Here is a 15,712-nt window from a genome sequence, read left to right as displayed (position 1 = left end):
ACTAGGCACGTTTGTGCAGGGGAATCCATGCCTCATGCTACTCTCCAGTCTGCCCTGGGTGTTCCTGGCCTTCATCTTCTCTGGTAGGTATTCTAAAAGAGAAGCAAATATCTTATGATTTCAGCTTGGATTTTTTTAGTCTAATTCCTATACTATTTTATTCACTGCTCCATCTCTGTTTTCTGATTTTCCCCACAGGATCCAGTGTAGCCCAGAGAGTTACTCAAGACCAGCCATACATTTCCAGTCCAGTTGGGGAGATAGTCACACTGAGCTGTCGATATGAGACAACTCAGAGCAGTTACAACATTTTTTGGTACAAACAACTTCCTAGTGGAGAGATAATTTACCTTATTGGTTTGGGTTCTTCTAGACAGAATGCAAGGTATGGCCGCTACTCTGTAAATTTTAAGACATCACGTAAATCCATCAGCCTCACGATTTCAGACTTAGAGCTGGAAGACTCTGCAAAGTACTTCTGTGCTCTCTGGGAACTCACAGTGCTTGAAGTAATAGGAAAAGCTGAACAAAAACCCCAGAGCTTAATAAGAGAGAGCCCCGCTGCTGTGGAACCCAGGCTGAAATACACACCTGCAGACCCCAGACAAGAAATGGTAGTTCTGTGGTTGCTTCATCTGTGGTCTGGATCAGAAGATTTAATTCTAAATAAAAGCTCCTTCTATGTCATTTGGAAGCAGGTGCCTAGAGTAACTTTCTACTGATATATTCTCCTCCTGAATTTTTGACTTTAAATCAGCCACACAGAACATGTGCAAAAGTTGTCTAAATTTGAAAACTTGTCCCATAAAAATATAGAATGGCAGTTTTACCTAAAGAGGCTCACATCACAAATCTGGATCTAGAAGCTGAAATTGTCATGAAAATCATCTCCTTAGTCCTTTCCCCTCAGATTTCGTGTTGGGGCACAATCAGAGGAGAACCACCAGTGATGTAGAGTAAGAGATAAATTATAAGGATTAGAACACAGGCAACAGGTAGAGCTGGTGGAAAAGTTCATAAAAACTGTTACATTTGCATTTGGAATTGAGTTGAATTCACTGTAAGTCAACTAGAGTAACATTTGTGAAGGAAAGTTGGATGTGGACATAAGCATGGAGAAACTGTGGCATGTATGGAAATATATGAGGACAATGGAACCCACAGGACACTCTAAAACTTGTCTGTCTCTAACCTCCTTAGGGCTCACAGTAGTGGGTGAACTTCAGGAGAAGTGGATGTCATTTGCCATCATGCTACATGCATACTTGGTCTAATACAAAGAGAACATGAGTAAGATATCTGGTGGAAGGTCAAGGGGTTTTAAGTCAACAGTAAATTGAACTATCAGAGCAGCAGCAACAGTATGTATTGCCATAGTGCCTGGAGCCCTGCACCAACCTGAGGAACATAGAAACATGCTACTTCACCAAAAGTACCTTCAAAAACTTACACGAATCTCTTTCATGGCCAACCCTAACCCAGAACAATAGAGGGAAGCAAATCCTGGGAAATAGATTTTCAGATTGTTAAGTTGACACAGTAGAAACCTACCATAACAGCTTAACTGGTTAACTTCTCTCCTTGTTAACTAGGCATTCATCAGTACCTCTTTGAATACCACAACTTTCTAATAAGGACCACAGGAAAACTATGCTTCCTGTTAATATGATGCAATTATTCTTCATTCAACCAAAACAAGCTGTCTCCTTCAAAGAGAATACCAAATTCATTTATCTGTTTAAGATTCTTTCCTCTTCTAGCTAAATCACACTCTCCCACTGAATCCTGATTCTTAACTACTGAGATACAATGAGATAAAGATTAATTTGTAGTGGCATATTTTATGTTATGATAGGCAGACAAACAGGAGAGGGAAGTTAAAAATGGTTAATGTATACACAAATATATTCATATAAAATTAAAATAATTTATAATTACTATAGCTTTTGTTACTGCAAATGACCACATGATTGTAACTAGGATTTATAACTATCTCAATTCATTACCCATTCCATAAGCTCTCTATCATAGCAAGAACCACTTGCTATCATAGCAAGAACCCACTCACTATTGTACTTGACTTCCTATAAAGCAAGCTGCTTATTCAGGAGCATTGCTATGTGGAAAGTCATAAAGATGAATAAGAAGTTCTGCAAGTCAACCAGTATGGTTTTAGCAGAAGTTTGAAAGGCACTGAAGACAAATCCAAGGGTCTATTTTAGTGGGAAAAAAATCTTGCTAATACTCATGGGAAATTGATGCATTGTATTCTGGGAAATATCATTAAGAGTGATACCTGACTATCATCACAAGCAAGAGCAGTCACAAAGGAAAGAATTTATAAATTTTCTAAAGAAACCAAACAAATAAAACTTGCAAGGGAGATTCTTATGAGCATGAAAGTATATTTTTAAATTGCTTTTTTTTCTGTCATTGTTGAAAATTACTGCTAAGAGAGTGGAAAGTCAATGCCAGCGTGGAAGGCAATATATGAAAAAGACATTTCTGAAAAAGGAATCAAATGCAGAATATATTAAAAGCTCATAAATCAATAAGAAGAGAAAACAGTTAACCAGAGTGGCAAAATCTTAGAGATCCAAATCAAAAATATTATATCCAATAGGTAGTAAACAGGCAAGATGACCTTGATTTTACTATTTTTAGGAAAACCAAAATCCAACCTCACCCCTTTCATCTATGTCCTTTCAGCACCCTGAGTGGATCAATGTATAAATGTAGCTAGTTGTATATGATATCAAAAAGATAAAGGAAAAATAATGACTGTCTCCAGGAAAATAAGAGATTAAGTAAATGTCCTAGAAGCTTCCATCCCTGAACTGATGTTGTTTGGGTGGGGGGGGCGGTGTGGGTCGGGTGGGGGGAAAGCAGATCACAGATCTGGACACTGAAGGAAAGGCAAGTTTTAGTAGAATAAAGAAAGTTAATATTTACTGAACTTACTATATGTCAGGAACTGCAGAATGCATTTCCGATTCATTATCTAATCTAAATATCAAAACCCTATGAGACAGGTTTTATTGTTCCAATGCTTGTAATCTTTGGGAAATGAGACATACATAACTTTCCAAACTGTGAAAAATGTCTCAAACTTTTATTGTCATCTAGAGTGTACCATTTAGAGGGCTCCTTGGAGAAGATTTGGGTATGAGGAATCACTTGACCCAGAACAGGATGAATGGATGTTTCAGTGATGGTGACACTATGGTTAAAATGGAACCTAAAGAGATCTATGAAGAATGGTTCTATTAAAATCTGCAGTACCTTCTAGAATTGACACCCAAAAAAGATGCTCTTTTCATCACAGGGGATTAGAATGCAAACTCAGGAAGCAATGCAAACTTATCTCAGCAAGTTTGAACTTGGACTACAAAATGAAGCAGGGCAAAGGCTAATACAGTTTTGCCAAGAAGACACACTGGTCATAGCAAATACCCTCTTCCAACACCACAAGAGACCATCTACACTTGAATATAACCAGATGGTTAATACAGAAATAAGATTGGTTATATTCTTTGCAGTCGAGGATGGAGAAACTCTTTCAGTTGAGTTCAGTCGCTCAGTCATGTCCGACTCTGCAAACCCATGAACTGCAGCACGCCAGGCCTCCCTGTCCATCACCAACTCCCGGAGTCCACCTAAACCCATGTCCATTGAGTCAGTGATGCCATCTAGCCATCTCATGCTCTGTCAGCCCCTTCTCCTCCTGCCCCCAATCCCTCCCAGCATCAGAGTCTTTTCCAATGAGTCAACTCTTCACATGAGGTGGCCAAACTACTGGAGTTTCAGCTTCAACATCAGTCCTTTCAATGAACACCCAGGACTGATCTCCTTTAGAATGGACTGGTTGGGTCTCCTTGCAGTCCAAGGGACTCTCAAGAGTTTTCTCCAACACCACAGTTCAAAAGCATCAATTCTTTGGTGCTCAGCTTTCTTCACAGTCCAACTCTCACATCCATACATGACCACAGGAAAAACCATAGCCTTGACTAGACGGACCTTTGTTGGCAAAGTAATGTCTCTGCTTTTCAATATGCTACCTAGTTGGTCATAACTTTCCTTCCAAGGAGTAAGTGTCTTTTAATTTCATGGCTGCAGTCACCATCTGCAGTGATTTTGGAGCCCAGAAAAATAAAGTCTGACACTGTTTCCACTGTTTCCCCATCTATTTCCCATGAAGTGATGGGATCAGATGCCATGATCTTAGTTTTCTGAATGTTGAGCTTTAAGCCAACATTTTCACTCTTCTCTTTCATTTTCATCAAGAGGCTCTTTAGTTCTTCTTCACTTTCTGCCATAAGGGTGGTGTCATCTGCATATTTGAGGTTATTGATATTTCTCCCGGCAATCTTGATTCCAGTTTGTGCTTCATCCAGCCCAGCATTTCACATGATGTACTCTGTATATAAGTTAAATAAGCAGGGTGACAATATACAGCCTTGACGTTCTCCTTTTCCTTTTTGGAACCAGTCTGTTGTTCCATGTCCAGTTCTATCTGTTGCTTCCTGACCTGCATATAGGTTTCTTAAGAGGCAGGTCAGGTGGTCTGGTATTCCCATCTCTTTCAGAATTTCCCACAGTTTGTTGTGATCCACACAGTCAAAGGCTTTGGCATTGTCAATAAAGCAGAAGTAGATGTTTTCTGGAACTCTCTTGCTTTTTCAATGATCCAGCGGATGTTGGCAATTTGATCTCTGGTTCCTCTGCCTTTTCTAAAGCCAGCTTGAACATTCGGAAGTTCATGGTTCATGTATTGCTGAAGCATGGCTTGGACAATTTTAAGCATCTCTTTACTAGCATGTGAGATGAGCCTTTACAGTCAGCAAAAACAAGGTCTGGAGCTCACTGTGGTCAGATCATGGGCTCCTTATTTTAAAATTCAGATTTAAATTGAAGAAAGGCTGGAGAACCAATAGGCCATTCAGGTACAACCTAAATCAAATCCCTTAATTTAAATAATTTAAACAGTATTCAACATAACATTTTCATTAAATTCAATAAATCCATTGGCTCATTCAGCAAACAGATAATTCTTGAGTGTCTAGTCTGTACCAACCTCTCTTATAAACATTTGAATTATATGGGCTTTTGAGTAAATTTTAAATATGGTAATGTTGGATACAAATGAAAACTAAAGAGATCAAGAAGTGAGAATCATATGACTGCAATAAAGCAGTCAAAGATAGTTAAACCCTTCTATAGAGTGTTTAGGACCAAGAAAATACTGATGAGTACAGAGGTATTACATGTAAGATGTGCGTGCTGTGTGGTAAGTCGCTTCAGTCATGTCTGACCCTGTGAATGCATGGTCTATACCCCAGCAGGCTCCCTTGTCGAAAGGATTCTCCAGGCACAAATATTGGAGTGGGTTGCCATGCCCTTCTCCAAGGATCTTCTTAATTCAGGGATTGAAACTGTGTCTCTTAAGTCTCCTGCATTGGTAGGTGAGTTCTTTTCTAGAGTTACCTGAAGTGAAAGTGAAAGCGGCTCAGTCATGTCTGACTCTTTGTGAACCCATGGACCATAGTCCATGGAATTCTCCAGGGCAGAATACTGGAGTGGGTAGCCTATCTCTTCTCCAGTGTATCTTCCCAACCCAGGAATGGAACCAGTGTCTCCTACATTGCAGGTGGGATTTACCAACTGAACCATCAGGGAGTTACCTGAGAAGCCTATTTACCTTCAAATCTGAGGAACTTTTCAAATAGTTGCTTGTTGACTTTGGGTCTGGGTTTAGCTCTCCAGTTCTTTTATTCAGTCACAAGACGGGGCTGCTTCATCTGAAAACTGTTTCTGGGAGAAGGGAAGGGAAATTTGTTTTCCATTGATGTGCCCAAAAAAGGAAAAATGACATGCTTTCATCTTCTTTAAATAACTTGTGCTTTATTATTCCTTGTTCAACGTGTGTGGTCAAGGATTCAGGGGGTCTTAGCCCAATAGCCTAAGCCCTTTCCATGTACCGCCCTAAACACTGCTTTCCCATTTCCCTGCTCTGATTATCCCTTCACCTTTCTATTCCTTAAAATCTTTTTCCCAGCCTCCAACTTTTTTTTTTTTACCACTCACACTCATCTCCACCTGAACCCCACTTGGTTTGCCTTTCTGTCTATTCCTCTGCCTTAGCATCCTTGCTGCACAACAGCCACAAGCATTGGCATAGGGAACATGAGGATGATGGACCACTGTTCAAGGAGGATGAGGTGAACACCATCTATGTCAATCAGTTAGTATATTAAGAACAGAGCATGAAAATTTTCTATCTAGATGGTGATCGATGCATGATTCCAAGAACACTTACAAGAGCTCCGAGTTCCAGGATGTGTAGCTTTTAGTCTCAATGTTAATCTTTCCATCTCCCAGACTACATCCTACTTTTGAACCTCCCAAAGATTTTCTGAAACGTGGATGGGAATTTTCATCATCTTACAACACAGAGCTCAGTGCATTTTTCTGGGATTAAATACTGCATTCCACACGCTTCTTGGAGCATCAGCCAGTTTCTTAAGAAACAAATGATAGACCAATGGTTGTGCATAGACACATCACTATGATTGGTGTTCCTTTGCCAGAACCAGACATTAAACTTCATAGATGATTGCACAGTGAGCTGGGAATGTTTCACCATCTTTTGGGGACATGACTAAAACAGGGGAGGAAGACCTAGATAAGGAAATGCTTGATCATTGGCTGAGAAGGTCCTGGCAACAACACAGTGGTATCTGCACTCGTTGTAAGTCTTTACTAACAGCTGTTGCCTCTGTTCTCTGGAACCTCCTTAAGCCAAGGATCAGACCCAAGCCTGAGCTCTGAGCCCATGGTCCTAGATTGTCCTTTAAGTATGAGGCTGGTGACTGGAGTAACTGTGTTTCTGACCTTGGGTGAGTGTTCTCTGTCTACAAGGGATGACTTGAGGGCAAAGAGCCACAAAGTTATTTGCTCTCTACTCCTCTCCCTGTGCTTTATTTAGCATTATAATGATGGAACTGAGAAATTATCTGTGGATTTGCTAAAGAGGACAGATTTCTACATGACAGGTTAAATCATGGCCATGATTCGAGACGAGTCCTTAGCAGTAAGCAGGTTGTAGGAAATCTCTGTGTCTGTTGAGCCAACCACCTATGGAACAAAGCCTATGGATCTCTGATTCTTGCCACATCTTCGGTCTCTAAGACTGAAGTTGTTGTTCAGTCACTAAGTTGTATACACTTTTTACGTACATGGATGGTAGTATGCCAGGCTCCTCTGCCCTCTACTGTCTTCTGGAGTATGCGCAAATTCATGTCCACTGAGACAGTAATGCTGTTTAACCATCTCATCCTCTACCACCCCCTTCTCCTTTTGCCTTCAATCTTTCCCAGAATCACTATATTTTCCAATGAGTCAGGTCTTGTCATCAAGTGAACAAAGTATTGGAACTTCAGTTTCAGCATCAGTCCTTCCAATGAATATTTAGGGTTCATTTCTTTTAGACTGACTGGCTTGATCTCCTTGCAGTCCAATAATGAACACCAATAATATTTTTGCAGGACACAAACAGAAACAGTGGAGTAGGGGTTAGTGGAGTAGGGATTATGGGAGGGTTGTGACTTTGATCCATACAATTACACTGATTTGTGCTCTGGAGCTAATTTGATTTCTTAACCCTGTAGGGACTGTGATTGATGCTAAGACCACCCAGCCCAGCTCCATGGATTGTGCTGAAGGAGAAGATGTAAATCTGCCTTGTAATAACTATACCATTGGTGGAAATGACTATATACATTGGTTCAGCAAAATACCAATCAGAGTCCACAGTACGTCATTCATGACTTATGAAGCACCATGAACAGCAGCATGGCCTCTCTGAACACAGCTTCCAACAGAAAGTGCAGCACCTTGGTCCTGCCCTAGGTCACCCTGAGAGACACTGCTGTGTACTACTGCGTCCTGAGAGAGGCACACTGGGACAGACGGGGCTGCACCTGTGCAGTGTCTCTCTGGTGGCCAGAAGAGGGTACACAGTGGGGGAGCAGTCAGGAGAGCAAATCTAGAGTCGCCTGGAAGGAGAGTCAGAGAGCAGTAAGAGATGAGGAAAATGAAGGGAAGGAGAAGGGGAGAAGATGGATAAAGAAAAGATAAAAGGAGACAAGGAAGTGGTGCTTCATTGGTTGATGTGGCTGAGAAGAATTATATGGCTGCTAAGAATCCTAATTGCAACACAGAAATAAAGTGAGAAGCACGAACAATTTGTCATGGTTCTTCCTTGTATCAATAAAATGTTGGTTCCAGTGTGTTAGTCTCAACCTACAAGTGAGAAAAGTACAAATAATTCTCCTGTTCCAAAGGCTTCTTTTATGTGCAGCCTCAAGAACTGTAGCCTGCCAGGCTCCTCTGTCCAAGGGATTTTTCAGGCAAGAATACTGGAGTGGGTTGCCATTTCCTCTTCCATGGGATCATCCTGACCCAGGGATCACACCTGGTCTTTTTTGTCTCCAGCACTGCAGGCAGATTATTTACCACTGTGCCACCTGGGAAGAGGTCCAGTTCATTCTTTACAATGGCCATATAGTACTCTGAGACATTCTGTCATTAATTGACTTTCCATTAATAAATAATTATTTCCATTGCTGTGGTATCATAAAGAGTGTTGTCTTTATATATCTTTGTAATTCATTTTTGTATCTACAGGGACATCTCTATTATAATGTAATGTCTGAAACTAGAATGGCTATTCACAAAACAAGGAGCTTTTAAAATTTTTTTGAGAAAGTGACAATTTGCCATTCATGTGGTATAAACAATTATATTTCAGCTAACAGGGAAAAGGTGCACTTTGCATCCTCTAAAAATTGAGAAATGCCAGTATTTTTCATAAAATCTGAATAAACTTTATTGATAGTCATTTTACTGGTCCCACAGAGTTCCAAAGAATAGCAAAGAGAGATAAGAAAGCCTTCCTCAGCAATCAATGCAAAGAAATAGAGGAAAACAATAGAATGGGAGAGACTAGAAATCTCTTCAAGAAAATTAGAGATACCAAGGGAACATTTCATGCAAAGATGAGCACAATAAAGGACAGAATGGTATGGATCTAACAGAAGCAGAAGATGTAAAGAAGAGGTGGGAAGAATACACAGAAGAACTATATAAGAAATGATCTTCATGACACAGACAATCATGATGGTGTGATCACTCAACTAGAGCCTGACATCCTCGAATGCGAAGTCAAGTGGGCCTTAGGAAGCATCACTACGAACAAACTTGGTGGAGGTGATGGAATTCCAGTTGAGCTATTTCAAATCCTAAAAGATTATGCTGGGAAAGTGCTGCATTCAATATGCCAGCAAATTTGGAAAACTCAGCAGTGGCCACAGGACTGGAAAAGGTCAGTTTTCATTCCAATCCTAAAGAGAGGCAATGCCAAAGAATGTTCAAGCTACTGCACAATTGCACTCATCTCACATGCTAGCAAAGTAATGCTCAAAATTCTCCAAGCCAGGCTTCAACAGTACGTGAACCATGAACTTCCAGATGTTCAAGCTGGTTTTAGAAAAGGCAGAGGAACCAGAGATCAAATTGCCAACATCCACTGGATCATGGAAAAAGGAAGAGACTTCCAGAAAAACATCTACTTCTGCTTTATTGACAATGCCAAAGCCTTTGACTGTGTGGATCACAACAAATTGTGGGAAATTCTGAAAGAGATGGGAATATCAGACCACCTGACCTCCCTCCTGAGGAACCTGTATGCAGGTCAAGAAGCAACAGAACTAGACATGGAACTGGACATGGACTGATTCAAATCGGGAAAGGAGCATGTCAAGGCTGTATATTGTCACCCTGCTTATTTAGCTTATATGCAGAGTACATTATGCGAAATGACAGGCTAAATGAAGCACAAACTAGAATCAAGATTGCTGGGAGAAATATCAATAACCTCACATATGCAGATGACACCACCCTATGGCAGAAAGTGAAGAAGAACTAAAGAGCCTCTTGATGAAAGTGAAAGAGGAGAATAAAAAGTTGGCTTAAAACAGCATTCAGAAAACTAAGACCATGGCATCCAGTTCCATCACTTCATGGCATATAGATGGGGAAATAGTAGAAACAGTGACAGATTTTATTTTCTTGGGCTTCAAAATCACTGCAGATGGTGACTGCAGCCATGAAATTAAAAGACACTTTCTCCTTGGAAGAAAAGCTATGACCAGCCTAGACAGCATACTAAAAAGTAGAGACATTACATTTCCCACAAAGGTCCGTCTAGTCAATGTGATAGTTTTTCCAGTGGTCATCTGTGGATGTGAGAGTTGGACTATACAGAGAGCTGAGCGTCGAAGAATTGATGTTTTTGAACTGTGGTGCTTGAGAAGACTCTTGAGAGTCCCTTGGACTGCAAGGAGATCCAACCAGTCAGTCCTAAAGGAAATCAGTCCTGAATATTCATTGAAGGACTGATGCTGAAACTGAAGCTCCAATACTTTGGCCACCTGATGGGAAGAACTGATTCAGTGGAAAAGACCCTGATGCTGGGAAAGATTGAAGGCGGGAGGAGAAGGGGATGACAGAGGATGAGATGGTTGGATGGCATCACCGACTCTATGGACATGAGTTTGAGTAAGTTCCAGGGGTTGGTGATGGACAGGAAAGCCTGGCCTGCTGCAGTCCATGGGGTCACAGAGTCAGACACTACTGAGTGACTGAACTGAACATTCATACAATAAAATATAATTTATAGATCTATTTCAACTTGCAATAGGGTTAAGTCTGAATAAACCATTTTAAGTTGAAAATATCAGTAAGTGGGAAATGCATTTAATATACTTACCCTACTGTGAGTCAGAGCCTCGCCTGGCCTACCTTAAAGGTATTATACTGAAAGTGAAACACATAACGGTTGTACGGGAACAGAATGGCTGTAAGTGGATCAGTTGTTTACCTTCCTGTTCCTGGGTCTGACTGAGAGCTTAGCTCACAGTTGCTACCAAGAACCATCAGAGGATGTAATACAGCATGTTGCTAGCATGGGGAAAGATCAAAATTCAAAACTCAAAGTATGGTTTCTAGTGAATGCATACATAGCTTTCTCTAAACCAGAAAGTCAAAAATCCTAAGTTGATTCATCATAAGTTAGACACAGTCTCTTGTGATTAAAAGAAACCGAGTATTGATACACTCAATAGCCTAGATGGATGTCAATGCTGAGTGAAAAAAAAGTCAGTCTCAGAAGACTACATGGTAGATGATTACACTTAACATATTTTTATGATTGTATACATGCTGTATGAGTTTACTTATATAGAGTTCTCATAAAGACAAAATATAGAGATGAAAAGATCAGCATCTGCTAGGGGTCATCACCAGTTGCAGGGATGGGGAGGGCAGGAAAATGGTTATCTTTAGAGAGACGGAACAACTCTGTATCATGATTTTAGTGGTGGTACAAAAACCTGCACCTGTGACAAAATTTCACAGAGCTATGCATAAAAAAGAGTGCATATAAAGCTGAGGTATCAGGTTATCATTTGTATTTTAACAATATTTTAGAGCTCTAAAACCCAGAAAAAAAATTTATCAAAAATTTTGGATAAGACTGCCTTTCTCCAAGACCAAAGTCTGTGAATTTTTAAATAGAGTATTTAGATTTTGGATGGAGAAATGTAAGCATAGGCTAAATGAATGACTAATAAGTAAGTAGATTACAAGAAGGGTTCATAGCTTATACTACATCTTATTTTAGGTCTGTTCATGTTGCTGCAGATGGCATTATTTTCTTCATTTTCATGGCTGAGTGCTTTCATTGTGGGTTTTTCCTGGTAGCTCTGTGGTAAAGAATCTGCTTGTCAAGAAGGAGATGTGGGTTCAATCCCTGGGTCAGGTATAGCCCCTGGGAGAAGGAAATGGCACCCCACTCCATTATTTTTGCTTGAGAAATTCCATGAACAAAGGAGCCTAATGGGCTAGAGTCCATGAGGTCACAGAGTCTGACAGGACTGGCAACTAAAGAGCAACAACAATTTCATTGTACATATGTGCCACATGTTTATCCATTCCTCTGTCCATGGACATTTCATTTTGCTGTAACACAACATTGTAAATCAACTATACTCCAATAAAAATTTTAAAAACAAATCCTACTTTAGATGGGATGGCAAATTTTTTCTGTTGAATAATCATCAATGAATGTCAACTTGTTTGTTCTTCAATACCCCTCAGCTCAAATCTTTACTAATAACTGCTTTTGCAAAGTCCTCTTTCAGGCTCAAACTGAAGCAGGGTCTCCAGCATTGCGGGCAGATTCTTTACCAACTAAGTTATCAGGGAAACCCTTTTTTCAGACTCAGTGTAACTTAATTATGCTGAAAGAAAAATAGAAAAACTAAAGGTTTGTGGTGAATCACACTTTTTTTCCCCCATCTGTGCACAGACCACGCTACCTATGACCATGACAAACCCCACTTCCTGTTTGAAGGAGTCACACAGGAACCAGTTACTATGTATATGTGCTGCCAGGCACTCAAAGACACTGAACTCTCAGCTTGAGACAGAACTAGGCACATTTGTGCAGGGGATTCCATGCCTCATGCCACTCTCCAGCCTGCTCTGGGTGCTCCTGGCCTTCACCTTCTCTGGTAGGGATGCTTCCAAGCATGGTTGTGAGTGTTCAGGGTGAAAGAACTGCACACACGCACGTGGAGCTTCACGGAGACTTGAATAGGAAAGGAGGACTGGGGAAAAGCAAGTGTCTTATGATTTCAGTATGGTTTTTCGTTTTGGAGACCTAAATGAGTCTAATTCCTACACTGTTTTATTCATTGCTTCATCTCTGTTTTCTGATTTTTTCCACAGGATCTGGTGTGGCCCAGAAAGTTACTCAAGACCGACCAGAAATATCCAGTCAAGCTGGGGAGTCAGCCGCCATGAACTGTCAATATCAGTCAAATTGGAACAGTTATAACATTTTCTGGTACAAACAACTTCCCAGTGGAGAGATGATTTACCTTATTGGTCAGAATTCTTATAGCTCGAATGCAAGGGATGGCCGCTACTCCATAAGTTTTCAGAGATCACGTAAAGCCATCAGCCTCATTATCTCAGCCTTAAATCTGGAAGACTCTGCAAAGTACTTCTGTGCTCTCTGGGAACTCACAGTGCTTGAAGTGATAGGAAAAGCTGAACAAAAACTCCTGACCTGGATAAGAGAGAAGACCCCCCTCCCCCACAACCCCACCCCCTCCCACCCCCGCTGCAGGACTACCGCCAAAATACACACCTGCAGACCCCAGACAAGAGATGATAGTCCTGTGCTTGTTTCATCTGTGGTCTGGATCAGAAGATTTAATACTAAAAGAAAGCTCCTTCCATGTCATTTGGAAGCAGGTGTCCAGGGTAACTTTCTACTGCTATATTCTCATCTTGAATTTTTGACTTTTAAGTCAACCATCCAGAGTATGTGTAAAGTTGTCTAAATTTGAAAACTTGCCCCATAAGTATATAAAATGGCAGTTTCACCTAAAGATCCTCACATCACAAATCTGGGTTGAGAAGCTGAAATCGTCATGAAAATAATTTCCTTAAGTCCTCTCCTCTCAGATTTTGTGTCGGGGCACAATTAGAGAAAGAGAACCACCAGTGATGTAGAGTAAGAGATAAGTTATAAGGATTAGAACACAGGCAACAGGTAGAGCTGGTGGAAGAGTCCATAAAAATGGTTTTATTTGTATTTGGTATTGAGTTTAACTCACTGTAAGTCAACTAGAGTAACATTTGTGAAGGAAAGTTGGATGTGGACACAAGCATGGAGAAACTGTGACATGTGTGGAAGTGTATGGGGACAACGGAACCCACAAGACACACTAAAACGTGTCCGTCTCTTACCTCCTTCATCGCACAGTGGTGGGGGGCCTTCAGGAGGAGTGGATGCCATTTGCCATCATGCTACATGCACACTTGGTCCAGTACAAAGAGAACATGAGTAAGAGATCTGATTGCAGGTAGACGAGTTGTGAGTCAATAATAAGTTGAACTATCAGATCATCAGCAACATTATGTACTGCCAGTCCCTAGAGCTCTGCACCAACCCGCAGAACATAAAAATATGGCTACTTCATCACAAGTACCTTCCAAAACTTACACAAATCTCTTTCATGGCCAAGCCTAACCCAGAACAAAAAAGGGAAGCAAATTCAAGGAAATAGATTTCCGGATAGTTAAGGTGAAACAGTACAAAGCTACCATAATACCTTAACTAGTTAACTTCCCTCCTTGTTAACTAAGTATTCATCAGTACCTCCTTGAACAACACTACTTTTTAATAAGGACAACAGGAAAATTATGCTTCCTGTTAACCTGATGGAATTATTTCTTCAATCAACCAAAGCACCCTATCTCCCTCAAAGAGAATACCAAGTTCATTTATCCATTTAGGGGTGATGCTCTTTCCTCTGATAGCTGAATCAGAGGATCCATTGAATTCTTTAACTTGACTACTGAGATACAAAGAGATAAAAATTAACTTGCAGTAACACACTTTATGCTACTACAGGCAGGAAAACTGGAGATGGAAGTTAAAAATGTTTAATGTATACATACATATATTCATATAAAATGAAAGTAATTTCATAACTATTATATTTTTTGTTACTGCAAATGGCCACAAGGTTGTAACTGGTATTTATAACTACCTCATACATTACCTATTCTGTAATCTCTGCTCATAGCAAGAATCTCCACTCACTGTTGTACTTAACTTCATATAAAACAAGCTGCTTATTCAGGAACAACGCTATATGGAAAGAAATAAAGATGAACAAGGAATTCTGCAAGTTCACCTCTGTGGTTTTGGCAGAAGTTTGCAAAGCATTGAAAACAAAACCAAGTGTCTATTTTAGTGGGTAAAACTCTTACTAATACTCAGGGGAAATTGATATGCTGTATTCTGGGAAACATTATTAATAATGATGCCTGACTCTTATCACAGGCAATAACAGTCACAAAAGGCAAGCATTTCTAAAGAAAACAAACACATAAAAGTTTCAAGAGCTTCTTATGAGCATGCAAGTATATTTTAAAATTGTTTTTGTTTGTTAAAAATCACTGCAAAGAGAGGGAAAAGTCAAGGCCGGACTGGAAGGCTGTGTATGCAATACACAGTCCTGAAAAAGGACTCAAATGCAGGATATATTAAAAGCGATAAATCAATAAGAAGAGAAAATAGCTAATAAGAATAGCAAAATCTTAGAGATCCATTCTGAAATATTATATCCAATAGGTAGTAAACATGCAATATGACCTTGATTTTACTGTTTTTACAGAAACCAAGATCAAACCTCATCTGTTCCATCCGTGTCCTTTCAGCCTGAGTGTATCAATGTAGCTAGATGTATATGACACCAAAAGGATAAGGAAAAATAATGACTGTCTCCAGGAAAGTAAGTGATTAAGTAAATATCCGGGAAGCTTCCATTACTGAGCTGATGTGCGGGGTTGTAGGGGGCGGGGGGTAAGTAGGTCACAGAAGTGGACTTTGAAGGAAAGGTAGGCTTTAGTAGAATAAAGAAAGTTGATATTTATTGAGCTTACTATAATATAGTAAGGCATGGGATGAATTTACAATCCATTATCTAATTTAAGTGTTAAAACCCTATGAGACAGGTTTTATTGTTCCATTTCTTTTAATCTTTGAGAAGTGAGACATAACTTTTCTAACTGT

At 40.1% G+C, this 15,712-nt stretch overlaps 1 gene segment (V, D, J or C); it reads left to right on the top strand.

Moving 5' to 3' along the window:
* On the top strand, positions 1-722 carry LOC113899339. The segment is given in 2 exon segments: positions 1-83; positions 199-722. Coding segments are annotated over 2 exon segments (573 nt in total).
* Positions 723-15,712: the final 14,990 nt, after the last annotated feature.

Source organism: Bos indicus x Bos taurus, chromosome 10 (genome assembly GCF_003369695.1).
Source record: "Bos indicus x Bos taurus breed Angus x Brahman F1 hybrid chromosome 10, Bos_hybrid_MaternalHap_v2.0, whole genome shotgun sequence".
Lineage (NCBI taxonomy): Eukaryota > Metazoa > Chordata > Mammalia > Artiodactyla > Bovidae > Bos > Bos indicus x Bos taurus.
The sequence above is the reverse complement of the archived record's forward strand: the minus strand, read 5'-3'. Positions and strand labels throughout refer to the sequence as shown.